Source organism: Megalobrama amblycephala, linkage group LG20 (genome assembly GCF_018812025.1).
Source record: "Megalobrama amblycephala isolate DHTTF-2021 linkage group LG20, ASM1881202v1, whole genome shotgun sequence".
Classification (NCBI taxonomy): domain Eukaryota; kingdom Metazoa; phylum Chordata; class Actinopteri; order Cypriniformes; family Xenocyprididae; genus Megalobrama; species Megalobrama amblycephala.
The window spans coordinates 21,008,372-21,027,704 of NC_063063.1; the positions used below are offsets into that span (position 1 = coordinate 21,008,372).

General features: G+C 37.7%; 3 protein-coding genes across 7 annotated transcripts; 2 read left to right on the top strand and 1 right to left on the bottom strand.

Annotated features, from left to right (window-relative positions):
- Window positions 1-1,714: 1,714 nt before the first annotated feature.
- Window positions 1,715-3,300, top strand: crygmxl2 (crystallin, gamma MX, like 2). Its single transcript, XM_048171344.1, has 3 exons — window positions 1,715-1,892; window positions 2,266-2,508; window positions 2,973-3,300. The coding sequence occupies exons 1-3, from the start codon at window positions 1,884-1,886 to the stop codon at window positions 3,249-3,251; spliced, it is 531 nt and encodes a 176-aa protein (XP_048027301.1). The 5' UTR covers window positions 1,715-1,883; the 3' UTR covers window positions 3,252-3,300.
- A 446-nt stretch (window positions 3,301-3,746) lies between these two features.
- crygmx (crystallin, gamma MX) lies at window positions 3,747-5,693 on the top strand. The gene is made up of 3 exons (XM_048170894.1): window positions 3,747-3,938; window positions 4,528-4,770; window positions 5,148-5,693. The coding sequence occupies exons 1-3, from the start codon at window positions 3,900-3,902 to the stop codon at window positions 5,421-5,423; spliced, it is 558 nt and encodes a 185-aa protein (XP_048026851.1). The 5' UTR covers window positions 3,747-3,899; the 3' UTR covers window positions 5,424-5,693.
- Window positions 5,694-7,992: 2,299 nt separating this feature from the next.
- On the bottom strand, window positions 7,993-18,712 carry aldh18a1 (aldehyde dehydrogenase 18 family, member A1). 5 transcript variants are annotated; one of them, XM_048170767.1, is made up of 18 exons: window positions 18,556-18,712; window positions 17,860-17,961; window positions 16,116-16,267; window positions 15,866-16,015; window positions 15,337-15,441; window positions 15,084-15,242; window positions 14,507-14,597; window positions 12,521-12,645; window positions 12,280-12,424; window positions 12,104-12,177; window positions 11,840-11,939; window positions 11,312-11,532; window positions 10,896-11,033; window positions 10,246-10,441; window positions 10,006-10,127; window positions 9,132-9,318; window positions 8,772-8,867; window positions 7,993-8,682 (listed from the first exon to the last, which is right to left on the bottom strand). In XM_048170767.1, the coding sequence occupies exons 2-18, from the start codon at window positions 17,948-17,950 to the stop codon at window positions 8,486-8,488; spliced, it is 2,349 nt and encodes a 782-aa protein (XP_048026724.1). In that variant the 5' UTR covers window positions 17,951-17,961; window positions 18,556-18,712; the 3' UTR covers window positions 7,993-8,485. The 5 variants fall into 5 exon arrangements, with proteins under 5 accessions (XP_048026724.1, XP_048026723.1, XP_048026721.1 ...); XM_048170766.1 differs by having other exon boundaries at window positions 15,090-15,242; window positions 16,116-16,336; XM_048170764.1 differs by having other exon boundaries at window positions 16,116-16,336.
- Between the last annotated feature and the right edge of the window lie 621 nt (window positions 18,713-19,333).

Consider the following 19,333-nt stretch of genomic DNA (forward strand, 5'->3'; position numbering starts at 1 on the left):
ATTTTATTGACAAAACACACTATTCCACATCCTGCCCAATGCTGTCCTTCAAACAAACTGAATACTATGAAAACATATATAGTGAATATATATATCTAGGCCTATGCTATATGCAAAAATAGCTATACAGAAAAGGACTGTTTAAATCCCAAAATTAAAAAATGGACACAGTAATCGATTAGGCTACTGTCATTTCTTAATCCTATAGGCTAATGTAAGAAACATCTTACATTTATATTCAATTACACGCATTTTCCCCTTTACATTTACCACTCTTATAAAATAGGCCTACGTGAAAAAAAAGTTGACTTTTAAACCTAAATTTAACGTCCAACAACATATATTTCAGCAAAATGATTATTTTTGCTCTGAATTTTAATTGTCTCCCTCATCCCGTCTGTTCGACGCGCATGCGCGCACCAGCGCTCAATCAGTAAAGTTTGAAGTTTAACGCAGATTGTCAGGATAAGCCGTTATGCAAAATGGAAATACTCGCGTGAATTTGTAACACTTACAGATAAACATATAACCGTAAAATTAAAGTTTTGCGCTGAGGAAACATATCACACATCTGTCAAAGTCATGTCAAACATTATGCTAATGCATTAGTTAAGCTATTCTCATGTTTTGGGCAGCTTGGATCACGTACCTTTGACGCAGCAGCCTATATTTAGATGCATTTTGTCCATAGAAATGCGTTATTCAGTGCTGCAATTTGACAAGAATGGCGGAAGCTTTCCGTGTACAGTGGGCAGACGCGATTAATCGAATGACATTCGTTGTCAACGATTTTCATCGATTATTCAATCTATTAACGATTTTATCAATTAGTTGTTGCAGTCCTAAATAATACAAATTGTTTAAATATTAAACATATTTAATTAATATCTTAGGTGGCCATGTTCCCAGGTGAAAAAAGTGCATTTTAATAATTGTAGCCTACTTAGTGCTCTATTTTCGCACATTAAGAATCTTTAGTATATTAAGTACAAAATTAAAGGGTTTTGAAATCGGCCATTACTAAATAAGTCGTTATTTTGTTTTGTTTTTTGCCGCACCAAAAATATTCTCGTCATAATATTAATATTGAACCACTGTACTCACATGAACTGATTTAAATATGTTTTTAGTACATTAATGGATCTTGAGAGAGGAAATGTCATTGCTGGCTATGGAGGCCTCACTGTAATTAATGACAGAATTTTCATTTTTGGGTGAACTAACCCTTTAAGATAATCTTAAGAACATCTAAGTGTACTCAACTGTGCTATTTTGAGACACCATGAAATATGAACTAAAATGAGCTTAAGTACAAAATTAGTGTGTGAAAACAGAGCACTTTAAGTACATAGAAACTTTTTTTCACCTGGGTTCATCTTCTCAAACCCCCTTGTGGCCGCCATGTACCCTCCCTTTGAAAACGTTCCATTTCAGGGGGTTACCTAAAGGTAGCCTAACTTTGATTTAAATCAAATGAAACCTGTACACTCAGTTAAAATTGTTTACATGCCATTTTTACTACACATTGTGCCATATATACACATTGTGCCATTATGGTACCTCCTGATCCTTTTGTGGCCTGTTGTGAAAAGAGCACATCACCAGGTCATGGGTGAACAAGGCTTGGTGTGTGGGTAAGGCTCATGAGGTGAGGGGAATTTGTATAGGTAAACTCTAGCATTCGGGAATAATAGGAGTGTGGCTTTAGTTGTTTTTAGAGAAATGAATAATGGGAAAGGTCTGTGACGTTTTCAAAGGTAAACTCTAGTCTCTGTGACGTGCCTCTGGCAGCAGCACGTATACATTTGTAGAAGAGTATAAAAGGTCCACCAGGACCTCTATGACAGTACGGCAGAACGGCGCGGACATCCTGCTCTGCAAGCATGGGAAAGGTAGGCGCTGATAGTGGTACCTTCTAGTTAGAGTGACACTGGCTGTTTAAAATTGCTATTCACATAATATAGTATTTGGTTATATGCCACAACAGACTCCACAAGTGCATCTCAAATTATACAAAGGGACATTATTATTGACTAGAAAAGTAACTCTATCCAAAATACAATTTTATTTGAATGTATATATTACAAATTGATGAAATCCCTAGCTCATGGTTTTTCATGACTTGACTATAAACCATAACACAGCTTTATTGGACAAAATGAATCAGGATATTCACTCAAACACATAACTTAGATTATTTCTCTGATCCTTGAACACCCTTTCTACCTCCTGTGCCTGTTGAAATCACTGTCTTTCTGTCATCAGATCATCTTTTACGAAGGCCGCAACTTCCAGGGGCGCTCCTATGAGTGCTCCTCTGACTGCTATGATACCTACAGTCACTTCAACTGCTGCAACTCCATCCGGGTCATGGGAGGTCACTGGGTGGGGTACGAGAAGCCCAACTATATGGGGTATCAGTACGTCCTGGGCCGTGGGGAGTATCCTGACTTTCACCACTGGATGGGCTTCAACAATTGTATCAGATCTTGTCAGATGTTCCCCCCAGTAAGTCAATCAAACTGATGGGTTTTATTTCACACGGTTAGACACCATTTTTTTAAAAAAAGCAACGTCAATCAACGAGCCCTTTGAAGTAATTCATATATGCAGGGAAAAAAACAGGTTCACAGGTCCACCAGGAGATTTAGGTATTTGAAATGGAGCAAGACACACTCCAATGACTGCGCAGCTCATCATAATTCCATTCATCTCTGTTTTTGGCAGTGGAAGAATCATGACACTGTCACTAGAGTTTGTTCGACAAAAATGACTAAACGTCTACTTGAAAATCTTTGAAACAGCAGTACAGCAGGAAGTCATGTTCAAAGGCTCAGTCTCAACAGCGACATGAAGAATTCAGAGTTTTGCCTCCCTAAAGTTCTGACAACTGGTCTTTCAAATGTGTCTGCATTGCCCTGATTATTGATTCCTCTAAAGCCTAACTGCTGGTTTTTCTCCCTACACAACAGTACAGAGGAGCCTACCGCATGAGAATCTACAACAGACCTGATATGTACGGACACATGATGGAATTCACAGACGACTGCCCCAATGTCTACGACCGTTTCGGCCACCACGGCATCTACTCCTGTAACTGTATGGAGGGCTTCTGGATCTTTTACGAGCACCCCAACTACAGAGGCCGTCAGTACTTCCTGAGGCCCGGAGAGTACAGAGCTTGCATGGAATGGGGTTGCATGAATCCCATGATTGGCTCCTTTAGGAGAATGAGGAGCAGTTTAATGTAAAAGCGGTCCTTTTTTATTCCCATTAAAGACATTAAAACTATTTAAAACAGTTCTTGCATGCTGTCTTTTCTTCATTACATTTTGAATTATTAGCGAAGGAAACAAAGTTTGTTCAGCTTGCCATTTCTCTTTCGAATAAGGATCCACTGATCCGCTGCCCAATACACATCAAAATAAAGATTGCAATTTCAAGCCAAACTCAACTTTATAAATCTGACATGGTTGAAGAATTCATTTTAATCTCACTCCAAACCATAAAACAAGCTGATAAAAAAAAAAAAATAAAAAATCAAGAACTGAGAAGTCAATTTCAATTAAATCTGGTTTAAATCAATTTATATCCCAATTTCATATTACCATTTTATCCTCATTTAAGTGTCCTGCCAGTTCATGGCATTTACATATAAAGCCCTGGAGCAACTAAAAGCAGAGTTTGCAACTTTTTTGTCAAGCACTGAAAAGTGCAGTGGTGCTGTCTTTGGAGAGGGAGAGAGAGAAAAAAAGCAAAGACACAAAGGGTGCGCATGCTGGCAGATCTACAGTCGCATTTACTCTATAGAACACATTGTGCTGACCAGACAGAGTTTTGTGAGTCACACACAAAGCCCTGATCCATGCTGGGTCTATAAAGAGGTCCTGACCTCAGAAATGGTTTGGTCCGCTCGGAGAACAGTCACAATGGGCAAGGTAAGTGACCAAATTGTGTCTGTAAATTATACGGATCTAAACTAAAAGCAGGCTTTTAACTCTTCAAAATTTATAGGAACAAAAATATAGAACAGCTAATATTTTTTTGTAATCAAGGTGAAGGAAATAAGTTTATGATGAAATAACTGAAGCACTGGATTAAAAAAAAAGACATTTTGTTTTATAAATATTCACTTTGAGTTATACAGTAATTTGGGTTATATTCATACATGCTTGCACTAAGGGTATTTTATGGACAAAATGGTAATGATTTTTACTGTACCCATCATATACAAAATAACTTGGTGCAAAGCATTCCACGATTCCTACAATGAAGTGCGAAGGAAACAAAAACCCAGACTGCTTTTAGTCCTGTTTGAGATTAAATCTGTACATTGTAGACTTTTGTTAAATACAGAGGACAGAAATGCAAACTGACAGGCCATAAAACATTCACTTTCAAAATACTTATATTGAAAAGAAAGCTTCAGCATTTCTATAGCTATATCCAAAATCTGATAATAATGAAACTGCAAATTTAAAGTGCACCTGTAATCCTGTATTTGTCTTTCATTATAACATCCAACAGATTACTTTCTTTGAAGACAAAAGCTTCCAGGGCCGTCACTATGAGTGCAGTGGAGACTGCGCTGACATGCAGTCCCACTTTTCTCGCTGCAACTCCATCCGAGTAGACAGTGGATGCTGGGTGGCCTACGAGAAGCCCAACTATGGTGGATATCAGTACATGCTTTCCAAGGGTGAATACCCTGATTTCCAGCACTGGGCTGGATTCAACGACTGCATTCGTTCCTGCCGCATGGTTCCTCCTGTGAGTCTTTACTGAATAATCAGTATTAGTAGAAAACAGTATTAAAAAGTATCTATCACGATAGGTTATACTTTTCTTATTGCATTCAAATGTTAGAGGTTAAGCTATGTTGAGTGAAACTAGCTCACCAAAAATAATGAGTCTTTTTTGAGATTGTTCTATAACAAACAGGCTGATCAATAAGAGCAATGCTTTTCATTTTTGGAGGGAATTAAGTTGCAAATGCATAAACAGTAGAAAATGATTTCACCTTTAAACAACTTTTTGTGGTCATTTTGTTGCATTATTTTCCTATCATCAGTGTAAAGCTGCTTTGAAACAATCTGTATTGTAAAAAGCTCTATATAAATAAAGGTGACTGGTTGTTCCTTCCTCAGTACACTGGAAACTACAGGGTGAAGATCTTTGAGCGCTTCGACTTTGGTGGTCAGGCAATGGAGCTGAATGAAGATTGCCCTGATCTGCGTCAGCGATTCCACAATGGAGACATCTCTTCAGCCAATGTCATGGAGGGCTACTGGATCCTCCATGAGCACCCCAACTACACTGGCCGCCAGTTCTTCCTGCGTCCTGGCGAATACAGGAGGCACGTCGAGTGGGGCAGTCCAAGTCCTACCATGGGCTCCCTGCGACGTGTGACTGACCTCAACTGAAGATCCAAATCACGCAACCACCTCTCCCAGTGTGTCAACAGCACTGCCTGTCCATGCAGCGACTATGTCTAACCTTCAGTCACCTCGAGGTGGTCCTGCTGAATGTATTTGTGATGCTTGCTGTAATCCGGCTCAAGTGCCGTTTAGCCTCGCTTAAGTAGGGCTATCTGTCTTCTTTAGCACTATTGACCGAGCAAACTGTGTATTTTATCAGCACCCTTCCCTTCCCAATTACAACTGGAAATAAAGGAAAAATGTATTAAAATCAAACATATGACATTTGTACAGTCTGAATGCAACGCAGTGAATGAAAACATGTCAAAACGTTGACGTATGAGTATACGTCCATTATCTTGATCGCGCATGACGCCATCTTGTGCCCAAGAGACAAAAGAAAATTATTAAGGAAACGGGCTTGTTCTTTGAACTGAGTTATTAAGGAACAAAAAAAAAAGGGGTATCTGAGGATGGGAGAGCAGAAGACTTTTATAGGATCACATGATGTCTAGCAGACGCTTTGGGCCCTTGAAAGATTCCCCATATTAGCAGCACATCATAGGGCAACGCAGACTCAAAAAGGAAAAGTCAAAGTGGCCTGGTCTTAGCCCCAAGCATGCAGCTCTCTCAGAACACAAAACAAATCTAAGTCCATATCTAAGCTCATGCATTTTTCATAAGGTATGGGTACCAAGGCCTTTCAGAGATAAATATCAATTATTGAAATTTTTAATTAGAAGCCCATAATTGGCAAAGATACAAATGAATAAATAACTTTGACGATTAATTATAGATTTGAAAAAATTAGGCTCTGCAGGGAGCACGTTTGAATCTCTAAAGATCAAGGAAACACAAGAAATATGAGTTTTCGCCTCAAGTAATGTTCAATTAAAGCTGTACTGACTGTGAAGGTCCGATGGCTTGCCATGAGACCGGTTCTTTTAAATTTCACTTCCATATGCCCTAAACTCTCAAGTTAGACCTTGACGTGCAATATATTGTGTGCAGGTCGATGTAATACCATATCAAGAATTATTTAGCAGTCATAATTTCAACATAATAAAACTGCACTGACTAAATTCATCTGAAAGTACAATTTTAGGGTCAATGCTCATGTTACTTGACAAAAAGTGATCTTATTTGATAATCGGCATAACAACCTTTGTTTGTAATAATTATGCTTTCTTACGACTGCACCTGTATTTTTGTCTCCTGTTTTGGCAGTAACACTCTCCTCATTTGAGCATTTTTTAACCTCTTTCATCCAAAACAGTCATTGATCATAGATCTTACGCAGTAAAGTTGGAACACAATAACACATGAATAAGACTCTGTTTCTCTTCATCTCTGGATCTTTTTAGTTCCTGATGAAGGCTTATTGAGGCGTAAACCACATATTTTGGAGAATAAAAAGAATTCATAAGTCAAAAGGCACTGGCACTTTCATGGCAAGCCTCAGTCTTCTCGCAGTCTCTTCTTTCCTAATAGCAACATAATTAATCCTCTGTAGTATTGTTTTCACTCTTCCATGTCCCACTTAGTGCTTGGCAAGTCTCTCTCTCCCAACAGAACAGCCTCTTGATGTTTCCCACACTGAACTGCACTTAAGAAAGATTATTAATCAAGTTCAAAATGGCCCCGATACTCGTCAGCTTCCTCCATAAATCTATTCCCAAACATCTTTCAGGTACAAATTAAACTTTCAGGTCTTTATCAGAAGCGTCAAATGAACCCAGAAGCATTTTTTTAAAGTACAAAAAAAATTTATTCTACATACAAAAATTCAGAACACTCTTCTCACCATAAGCATCACTATTTTGTGGAGCGTTACAGCACTTTTAAATACACGTAACAAGGCCTTCTGTAGCAATTCAGGACAAAGGCTGTCTGTCTCAGGTGATTTTTACAGCAGTAACAGAAAAATGTCTACAGATCTGCACATTATTCATTAAAAAGCAATTAACATACAAAAAAAGAAAATGAGAGAAGTAAAGAACAGGAAAATTATGTTTTTCCTTTGTTTTCTTTTCAATAAAAGCAACTGACACAGACAAAGCAGTGGGGAAATATATTGTTTCAATAATAATACAGTTTTTTTATGTTGTATCTGAGCAGCACTACGCCATATGAAAAAAAGATTCTTTCTCTATTAAATGTGAAGTTATGTGTACACAATATGATATAAATAAGCACCATCATTTTTAATGCTCTTCATGAAATGTCATTTTATGGATTTCAAATATTAAATATTACATAAATATAACATTGGCAGTTCGGGAGGTCTCTTTTCATTAACTTAGTACTGGGGTGAAATTGTACGGAAGCTCGCTTTTGCCACTAAATAAAAAATAAAAAGGTAATTGTGACTTTATCTCACAATTCTGACTTCTTTTCTCATAATTGTGAGATAAAGTCACAACTGCAAGTTATGTCAGAATTGAGAGATATAAACTCACATATGCAAGAAATAAAGTCAGAATTGCAAAATATAAATTCTCGCAATTGCATGTTTATACATTTTCTCAGAATCGTGAGATATAAACTCGCAAATGCGAGTTATAAAATCCAATTCTGAGGAAAAAAAAGACTGACTCAGTATTGCGAGTTTATATCTCACAGTTGTGACTTTATAACACGCAATTGCATGAAAAAAATTGCATAAAAAAAGTCGCAATTACCTTTTTTATTTTTATTCAGTGGGGGAGACAAGCTTCCAGAGAATTGCCATATTTGCCATGATCAAATAATATGTTTCACTACTCAAAGAAACAATACAATGCTCAAATCATAACAAAAATTACAACATAAACAAGATGGATCAATGCTTTAAGTTCAACTGGTTCATTCTGAGAACAGGAAACAAGTGAAGACTCTTTGGCCCTTGAGACAGTCCAAATTAAGGGACAAACAACAAAAAATTAGCTATAAAGACTCTTAAATTTATGGGATTACTGAACAGCTCTCCATCCACAAATTATTTTCCATACATTCACACTTACTCCAAATATACCACCTGATGGGAGTCTTTAAATGGGTTTTAAGTGGGCGAGATTTACTTATAGACTCTAGCTGGTGGTTCTGCGTCCAGGAAGAATCTGCGCCACCGGAAGATTCTCGTGCAGATACGTCATGCTGCCCTGTTCAGAGAAGTCTGCAGCTGTGTGGCCTTCGCCCCGTAAGACCCACTTGGTAGTGAGAAGTCCTTCCAACCCCACAGGCCCACGTGCATGAATACGGGCCGTGCTGATGCCAACCTCTGCACCTACAAAGCACCACAGGATCATTATGGGATTATAAGGGAAATATTTAAATAATTAAGTGTTTGGGGGAAAAAAGGAAAGAGACACCTACCGAGACCAAAACGATATCCATCAGCAAACCGTGAACTGGCGTTCCAGAAGACACAGGCACTATCCAATTGCTGAAGGAACTGCTCTGCTGTGTCCTCTACACAGAGTATATGAAAGATAAAGATAAATAATTCATTAAATACATTTTTAAAATTAGATGTCAATGCATGTATGGAAGCAGCAACAACCTTTCCACCAGATGGCACTACAGCACTGCTTTTCTGTTCACAACACATCATTTAAAGCTGAAGCATGTATTTTTAACATTAACACAGATTGTAACTTTAATATTAACTCACTAAAGTAGATTTATGATACATGATTATCCACCACTATAAAGCAGGTGTGTGTTCAGCCTTACCATTTTCCGTGACAATAACATCAGTGTGGGAACTGCCGTATTTATGGATGTGATCAACAGCCTCCTGCATACTATCCACCACCTCGATACAGCACTCCAGATCCCCGTATTCCGTACGCAGAGACTTCACTTCTGACGGACTGAAGGTCAAGTAGGACGCAAACTTGGGGCCAGCGTGGATCTTCACCTACAGGGGTCAAATCAAGAGTCATTTTAAGAATTTGTAGTTATAAACGTAGACTATCATTTTTTAATATACAAAAATATATGAAAGCCTGCTGGTTTCCACAAAAAAAAGGTAATAGGGAGATATAATACTAAGATTTTTGAAAGAAATTAATAATTTTAAGCAAGGACAAATTAAATTGATCAAAAGCGACAGTAAACGCATTTCAAATAAATGCTGTTGAAATTTCTATTAGGATGTGATTGGATAACTGGACCAACCAGCGGATCCGTTTCATTGCACAGCATCTCAAATGGTGTTTTAGTTATTCTGAAATTCCTGAGCCAGTCTGTCATCAAAATGATTTGGTTTAATTTCCTCCCAGAACTCACATGATTGCGTTCACAAACATCAGACATCCGAATGCAAGATAGCATGACAGCGTTTATTGCGTTTCCTCTGCACATTCTCATTTATAATGTAGAATAAAAGAGCTACAGTGGCTTCCCCAATTGCAGCAACTTCCATTTTTATTACAAATGTTTTGTGCCAATTTCCCAGGAAGTGACGATTTTCTCTTGAACACATGGAATGGAAACTGGGCTTTATACGCAAATGTTTTATGCGATATTTCAATTTTGCGCATAAGTTAAATTATGTAGAATAATACAAGTAGCAACTTTGGATGGAAACATTTGACGGTCTTACATGTTCTGTTCTCAGCATGTCGATGATTTGATCAAACACTGGGGTTCTGAGGAGATCTCGATGCACCAACAGGGTTTCCATGGCGTTACAGGCTGCAGGGTAGTCACATTTGGAGTCTCGGACTAGAAAGATAAAAACAACCAGTGTAATTTATACTGTTACAAACAATAAAACAAGTTTTCCCACATTGTTGGACTTTATAAACAAACCACACTAGAAAATCTTCATTGGCAGTCTTACTGATCTTGATGGCTTTGTCAACACTGGCCTCATGGTCCACATAAACATGGCAGATCCCCTCACTATGGCCAAGAACAGGGATGCCCTTTGCTGAACGCTGAATATCTCGGACTAGCTGAGAGGAGCCACGGGGAATGATCAAATCAATCATCTTCTCCAGACGGCACAGATCCTCCACCTCTTCACGCGTGCTCACCTGCCACACAATATATAATTCTTGAATGACTAATATACATATACATGCATAAACACACACAAACACACTACCAATCAGAAGGTCAATACATTTTTTTAATTAATACTAATGTGCAGCAAGTATGCATTAAATTGTACAAAAGTGACGCTTTATATTGTTACAAACGATTTCCATTTCAAATAAATGCTGTTCTTTTGAAACCTCTATTTATCAACGAAACCTGAAAATAATGCATCATGGTTTCTACAAAAATATAAAGCAGCACAACTGTTTTCAACATTAATAATAAGAAATGTGACACTGAATCCTGGAAACTCAGCTTTGCCATGATAGGAATCAATTATATTTTAAAATGTATTACAATAGAACAGTATTTTTAAATTGCAATCCCAAACTTTTGAATAGTAGTGTGTGTGTGCAAATTGGAAAAAGTGTGAAAAAGTGTTTCAATTACCAGCTGGATGGCATCTTTGACTCCATGTATGGACAGGGCCTCCTGGGCGAGCTCATGCAGGATGCGATTTGTGTTGGCTGCCTCTTTGCCACCTTTCAGCAAAAGAGCATTTCCACTTGCAATGGCTAAAGCAGAAACCTGTTGAGATAAGGAATATCTTGGAATTTAGCAGATGTTTATAAAAGGTGACTTACAGTACACATACTGGTTTGTCAATCTCAATGGAGCAACCTAGAGCAATCCAGTGATGGATTGAAAGATTGTCTACTGTAGGGTTTGAACCCACAACATTTCAGTTTACAGCCCAGATCTTTAAGCACCACCCAATGGGCTAAACATAAACATGCTCACAAACACTTAAAGTAAAACAATAACCAACACTATGTTTTTATAGGCATGCATTTTGTGCAGCTTACCTGAGGCAGGCAGTCTGGCCTTGACTCAAAGATGACCAGCAGTACTCCTATAGGGACGGTGATCTGCTCCAGCTCCAGGTTGTTTGCCACACGGGTCCTTCGCAGAACCCTGCCAACGCTGTCCTGAGAGGACACTGCGATCTGGCGCAGACCGATGGACAGACTGTTCAGCTTAGATGATGACAAACTGAGTCGCTTCAACAAGGCTGGAGACAGACGACCTGTAACATCATCACAGAAATTGAGTGAACCAAAATAAAAACCTTTGTGATATGCCACTCCAATGGGGGAAATCACATTGCACATGGTCATTGCCAAACCCTGTTCCTGGAGATCTACCTTCCTGCAGAGCTTAGCTCCAGCCCTGCTCAACACACCCATCTATAATTATCAAGTGCTCCTGAAGATCTTAATTAGCTGGTTCAGGTGTGTTTTATCGGGGTTGGAGCTAAACTTTGCAGGTAGGTAGATCTCCAGGAACAGGTTTGGGCACCTCTGGTCTAGAGAGAAGCAATCACTTCCTGTTACCTATGCTGGCAGCATGCTCCATGTCCTTTTTGTTGGCAGATAAGATCTCGTCTTTCCTCTCTGTGAGAAGATCAGCCAATGCACAGATGATGTCACTTCTCTGTGGACAAACAGAATGATGTGACACAGGTGCTGTCTACAGACGTTAAGATGAAAATAATCGAGGATATTTCATTATAATGCAATGATTCAATGACTTCTGGGAAAATAGGCACATATGATCCAGACAGTCATTTAAAATAGCGGTTTAAAAGTTTAGGTAACCTGCTCTGGTTCAAGGGAAGCAAGAGTCCTGCCAGCAGAGCGAGCCATTTCTGTCTGCTGCTCAACTGTGGGGCCTGCGGATGAAGAAAAGTAGCATCTGAGGACTTTTAACAGACAAGGATAAATAAATCATGTCCGATGAAAAAACTGATTCAGTAGAATGTGTGATAACATACCAGCTGGCTTGACCTCTGAGAAGAAGGTTCCCACTTTCTTGCCCTCTACAATGTCAGTGATCACATGACCTGTGACTTTGGGGTGTGTACCATTAGCAATAACAACAGAAGTCCCACCTTGGAGAGCCCAGAGGGCAGCTTTCACCTAAAGTTTAGTTAATACAGACTGTCATTTTCAGGCATTCATCCTAACAGAAGTTATATTGTGTGTCTATCTCAGATACACTTTCTGTAATAATACCTTAGCTTCCATTCCTCCAATGCCGACTCTGGACTTTGTGCCATAGGTTATGGAATGCTGATCCCCAGGGTAAAATGTGTCCAGGAGCTTGGCATCATCTGACCCCGGTGGGCTGTCATAAAGGCCTAGAGAAGTGGCAAAAGAGGACGGAGAGTAAAATGGATGAGTTTAAGAATGATTTCATCTCAAAAATAAAAGCCAGCCATTATTTACTCAGTCTGGAAAGCTGCAGACCGCATCAGTTGCAACTGCATGACAAAGAGTTTTCCTTTAGTGTTAATTTTTGGCTTCATTTCTATGTTCAAAATATTATCTTAGTTGTGTTATATAATAATATCATAAGTAAAATTAATATAAAAGTAATAATTGTTATTATTATAGTTTTTGAAATATCCGTGGATCGTGGATTGGATTTTTTTCAGCATTTATTTGAAACTGTGTCTTTACTGTCACTTTTGATGAATTTAATGCATCCTTGCTGAATAAAGATAGTGTTAGATCACCCAAAAATGAAAATTCTGTCATCATTTACTCACCCTCAAGTTGTTCCAAACCTGTATGAATTTTATTCTTTTGAGGAAAAAAAATAAGATATTTTGAAGTATGTTGGTAATCAAACAGTTGATGGACCCCACTGACTTCTATTGTATGGAAAGAAAAAAAAAAAAAAAAAAAAAAAAAATACTATGATACTATAAAAATACTATCAACTTCCGCAGTAACTCAATTTGCGTAGGCCGTCTGCCAGAAGCTAGTTATTTTAGTTTATAAAGTTCTAAATATGAATATTTTTCTTATAAAAACCCATCGCTTTGCTTCAGAAGGCCTCTATTAGCCCCCAGGAGTCATATGGATTACTTTTATGATGGATGGATGCACTTTTTTGGACTTCAAAAGCTTGGAAGAGTAAGGATATCTTTTAATATAACTCAGCTTGAGTTTGTCCGATAGTCATTTACACCTAAGATGGCTTGAGGGTGAATAATTCATGGGATAATTTTCATTTTTGGGTAAACTATCCCTTTAAGTAAGCATTTCTTGATGGCAAAGGTCATCTCAATGTAAAAAAAAAATAGGAGTGGACAAGTAAATATCAAATAAATACAGATAAATAAAAAAAATCTATAAAATTATCCAATAACAAGTATGGTACACTGTAAACCCGAACAGTACTACTAACTTATAAAGACTGAGTACGCTGCAATTAAAGTCTTATTTTTAAGTTTACTGAGCGATATAAAGTAACGTCGTCCATGTCACTTCATCGCCGATGTTACCGACGTAATCAAGAGTCCATTCGACATTAAACTGAGTTGCAGCAGATTTCAAGTTCCCAGAATGCTTTGCATCACACTCTGTAAGGGAGAATTTGCGTTTTTGCACAAAATGAATGCAGGGGAAGATGTGTTATTGTTTAATGTTGTTATTTTGGTATTTAAATGTGTTTCTGTGATGCTGAAGTTTTGTAGGGTTATCATCGTGGTGAGGAGTAGTGCCTGTGGTTAGGTCGAGAATGGGCTGCAAAACTTCAAGGTTATAAATACTGCATGTAGATTAACAGTTCAAGCAAGTAAATAGTGATAGTCTCTTTGATGGTTACATTAGCGCATGCTGGTGCGTTGTTGCCAACTAACACTTAACCGTAAAGATTAGCTGTTATTTTATTCAATATTTCAATTAAAGTGTAATTACAGTAATTTTTTGTTTACTTAAATGTCTTGAGTAATCTGAATTTATTGGGTTTTATAACCACCGCATCAAATTAATTGAAAAATAAGAAACATTATGTATGGTAAACAATAGGTTTAAGTACAGTGGACTTAAACATTAAATACAACTAAAAAAATTCAGTTTGACAATTATTTGAGACTTGAGTTGCTTTACTTACATTTTTTTGAGGTAATCGGTGTCTATAATCATTTTGAGTACTCTGAACTTATTGGGTTTTACAGTGTACTAATCTAAAAATTCAATCTGAAACCTCACCCTCTACATCAGAGAGAGCGATGAGAAGATCTGCCCTCATCTCAACGGCAAGCCGCGCTGCAAGACTATCATTATCCTTGATACTGATAACCTGTTGAGTGAAAAAGAGAAATACAGAGTGTGAAAAGAAGAGTCCCAAATATGCAAATTAGAGAAAATTGCCTTTCTCTTTTAAAACATCACCTCTATATTTCAAACTCCGATGAACTTTTATCACTATGACATAAAAATGGGTGTGATGAACAATGACTCTGTCTAGTCTATAAAAAGGCAGAATTCCACATGAAACCACATTTGAAACCGCAGTCAGTGCATGATAGAGCAAGTGTAGATGAGCCCAGAAAGTAAGCGAAAGTACTGTGAATGAGGTAATGTTAGTTTCTTTCCAGTTTCTACAGGAATGGAAAAACCCTCAGGCTGCAACAGTGCAGAAGACAAAGATCAAGCCTCTGCATTGCTCTGACTCCCAGCATGCATCTGTAAAGGCCCCTCCCAGCATGCAGTTCCAAAAGGAAGAGATGGGTGGCAAAGCTGCTGGGCAAACTCTCTCTCCCTATTCCTTTTGCTCTGTACCCACATTTACCCCCTGTAGGTCACTGTTGGGTTCTGGGGGAGGCACCACGGCGTCGTTGGTGTTGATAATGGGAACGATGTTCATACGCAGCAGCTCGTGTAGAGTGCTGTTCAAGTTCCGTCTTTTCTGGTCGTCGTGAAAGTCCAGGTTTGTTACCAGAATCTGAAGCAACAAAATAAATACATTAAAATATGAGGGTTTAAAATAAGAGTGTATTTTGTAGCTTCATTATGCATGTGTGAGTGTGTGTATGTACCTGGGCTGTACAGGTGCTGTACTGAGTGAACATTGCCTCATACAGAGCCATAAGTCCACTTTGTCCCGCTGCGGCACACGCTCTCGCCTCTAGAACCGGCAGTGACTGACATAGGAAAAACATTCAACTTGAGCTTCTTAAAATTCTTAAAGTTAAAAGGATAGTTCACCCATCTCAAACATGCCAATGAGGTTTGTTTTTGCACATCAAGCAGTTGAGTTTATGTGAATAAATGCCTAAATTAAATATGTTCATCATATGAAGTGACTGTGTCTCTTCAGAAGCCTCAGATTAAACCACTCATATGGATTTCTTTTACGATCTTGAACGTTTTGAAGAGTCAAAGTTTTGGGTGAATGGAATTACAATTAGATTTTTCAATTTAGAAGATGAACGAAAATTCTTCTTCTTTGGAATGACATGAGAGTGAGTAATTGAAATAGAATTTTCATTTTTGGATGAACTATCCCTTTAACTTAACATTTTTGTTTAAAGCATTTTCATTGATCACCAAAATTATCAACCTTACCATATCTTTGAGCTGATTCTGGCCTGAATGCAGGGCTTGTCTGACACTCTGTGAGAGAAGAATTTCATGCCTCAGCCGTTGTTTTCCAAATGCTACAGCGCCACTGGTCACGATCATCATCTCTCTACCCTGATTCTGAAGCACGGCCACCTTAAACAATCAAAAGTCATATTGTGTTAACAATGAAATATAGCATCACGCCTTGTTAGTAAAATGTGTTACATCACAGATTTATGTGCAAATCCTTTACCTGTTCTACTATTGAAGCGAGTCGGCCCAAAGCGAGGCCGCACTCGTCGCCGCGGGTTACGACGGCACTCCCCAACTTGACAACGATTCTTTTGGCCTGGCGCAGATCACTGCGGTGGGCAAAAGACTTACCGTGCGCCCGTGCCAGTGGCACTGTAAAAAAAGGCACATTACTCCACTGACGCACAGCACGGAGTGTGAGAAATGGGGAGGAAGAGGGATCTGCATGGGAAAGAGAGCGGGAAAAGCACCCAATGAGGAGCCATGGCATGCAGGAAAGCCGTGAATGCATAGATGGACTGTTTTATGTGTTAGTGTGCACTGATCACCAATTAATGTCAGTTGGGGAAATAATGGGGAAATGGTAGGAGACAAGCAGCGAAAACAGGAAGTATGAAGTGCATGCCCATAATGTAACAAATGGAACTGTACACTGTGAATACTGTTGGCTCTGTGACAAATTGCTTATGTTCCTCTATTGTGTCTGCTAAATGCATAATTGTAAACAAATGAACACTATGCTGGTCCACATGGGATTCCAGAAAATTCAAACCAACTGATTTAAAGACTATAAAATCATATTAATACAAAATCAATTATACATATACATTTCTAATTACATATAAATATTTAAAAGTTATGGCAATAATATAATTCTATACGATTTTGTCTAAATAAATTAACAATAAAATCTCTCAAAACTAAATTTAATTGTTTTAAATGCTACAAGTGTACAGTAATATACCGTATGATAAATGGATTTCCATTTTGAGACTAAAAAGATTCAATTTAAGAGTGTTATTAAATACTTTAAGTGAGTGTAACTACGATGCCAAAGGGTGATCTGAATGTAATTTTTTTTTTTTTTTTTTTTTTTAATGAGTTAACTTAATGTTTTGAGTCAAAACAGTGAATCTGAAATCTCACCCTTTACATCAGAGAGAGCAAAGCATAAATGTAAATTGTACACTATGGGATTCCAGAAAATTAAAGAAAATATTAAATCAATATTGACTATATTTACTTATTAAAAATCCCTGGCCTTCTTATGCAAAATTCATGGAAAAATAATAACCAATAACATCACAGCCTAACTTTCATGACCCAATCAGCTTTCAATTAATAAATTTAAGACCCGCCCAACATTAACTCCCGCTGAATATAATTTTTAGTCTTAAATTTCACATTAAAGAGGTTAAATTAAATGAAAAAGGTTCTTAATAACTTCATAATCTACCCTTTACTTTATATTTTAATGATCCATACAAAGCATAACAAAAGCTGACATTAAGCTACATCAGTGCAGTCACAAAAGTTATCTGGAATCAAAGTCAAAGCAATCAAATGAAGTGAAAAGAAATCTGGGACAAAGCCAAAAAGTACAGCACCCACCAAAGCCCCGCCACATTCTTTATGAAAGAAAATAACATAGTAAAATGTGCCACATCAGCAAAGCCAGACAGCAGAGCCAAACGCTGACAGGACAGAACACAAAGAAGAGCACCGACCCAGTGAATGAGACAGACAGACATGCTGTAAATTAGGAGCAAGGGTCATGAATGGAAACTACTACTTGCATCTCCTTTAATTACTGACAGATTTTAATAAATAAGAAACAAGGAAGCATATACTGATATACTAAACAGTACAGTCAGTCAGTTTTGCAAAGCGTTTCTTTATATTACCCTACATATTTTTCTTTCTTTAAAGAGGTATGGGATACAAAGTAGATAAATAATGCTTACTTTTGCCTTGTGAAGCAGCTCTTCTGAAGGTTTGCAGAGCATTTGGTCTCGCTAAAAGCTGAGAACAGGAGAACATCCTCTGGAGATACATGGTGACCTGATCTGTACAATTAAAATATAGCCTATCTCAGATATTTATAATTCAGATATCAAAACACAATTAATCTAATCAATTCCCATAAATCCTAGGCAAGTTCTCCACATAAATCAATTATGTGAGATATTATGTGATCATAATTTCTTAAAGTGAATGTAAATGTAAACAAAAGCTTGATCTATAACACGAACACCCACATGACCTAGTTATTACATTCAATTCAAAGGTAAGTGCATCACTGTGCTGACAGACAGTACTTACCAGGGTTTTATGTTTTTATTATATTAATACGACATTTAATACGTTTTGAGTGTAGGCCTATACATTTATTTTGTATAAGATATAATTACATGATGTCTACAACAATATTTAACAATAATAAAAACAACGAGGTTCAGGAAAGCGTTACATCAATTATCAATATAACTAATAAACAAAACCAATACAGACATTAAAGAACAACACGTCTTATTTCTTCTGTAAACTTTCTTTAGAGACACGTTGGATGATGCAAGAAGGAAGATAAAATAGCCCAGCGTGATATTTCTAATGCAAAGTGAATGTGTGATGCCGTAATGTGTAAATATCATCTTACATACCTTAATCTACAAAATAAATATTATTTATTCAGTTCAAGTTCACTGCCACTTCTGCTCTTCAGTGCCACATCAACTCTCAGCAGCTGCTCTCATGGATTCAGCCATGTTGACGTTCATCCACGTTGATACGCAACGAGCGTATGCGTACTAAGCTTTACGACTGTCTATGGCTTTACGCTGAGAACAGTTACGATTCACAAACATATTTACGGTAGCTTGGATACGCCGCTTACCTAACATACACAATCTTCGCAAAACTTTAGTGTTTACTAATAATATTGATATTAATATATTAATAATAATAATAAAATGTCGTTAAAAGTCAGAATATTTACCATGTAGTACTTTTTTGTCGCTATCGCAACCACAATGGTAAACGATGTTTTGTAGGTCATGAGTTTGAATCACACAGTCTCTAGCACTAGAGGGCGGCGTGTAAACATCAGGATGCACTTATCTCAGACGGGTCATCTACATTCCAAGGGCCTGGCATGGACAATGGACCATTCTTAAACTGATATTTTGTATAGTTTTCTTAGGTATTTAGTGGGTTTGGTGACCCAGTTCTGCCTCCAGCACGTCTACAAGGCTAACAGCCTCTTGCTTGAATAATTAAATGTGGCCTATACTGTGATGTAGTCCAGACTCCAGAGGCGATATTAAAACGACAATTAATTCCATTGTAAAGTGATTTATAAATAAGCTAACTATTCAGTCTAAATGGATGATTGTTTATGAATACCATTTCTCTAAAAGAAAGTTTTGTCTTGCTCATAAA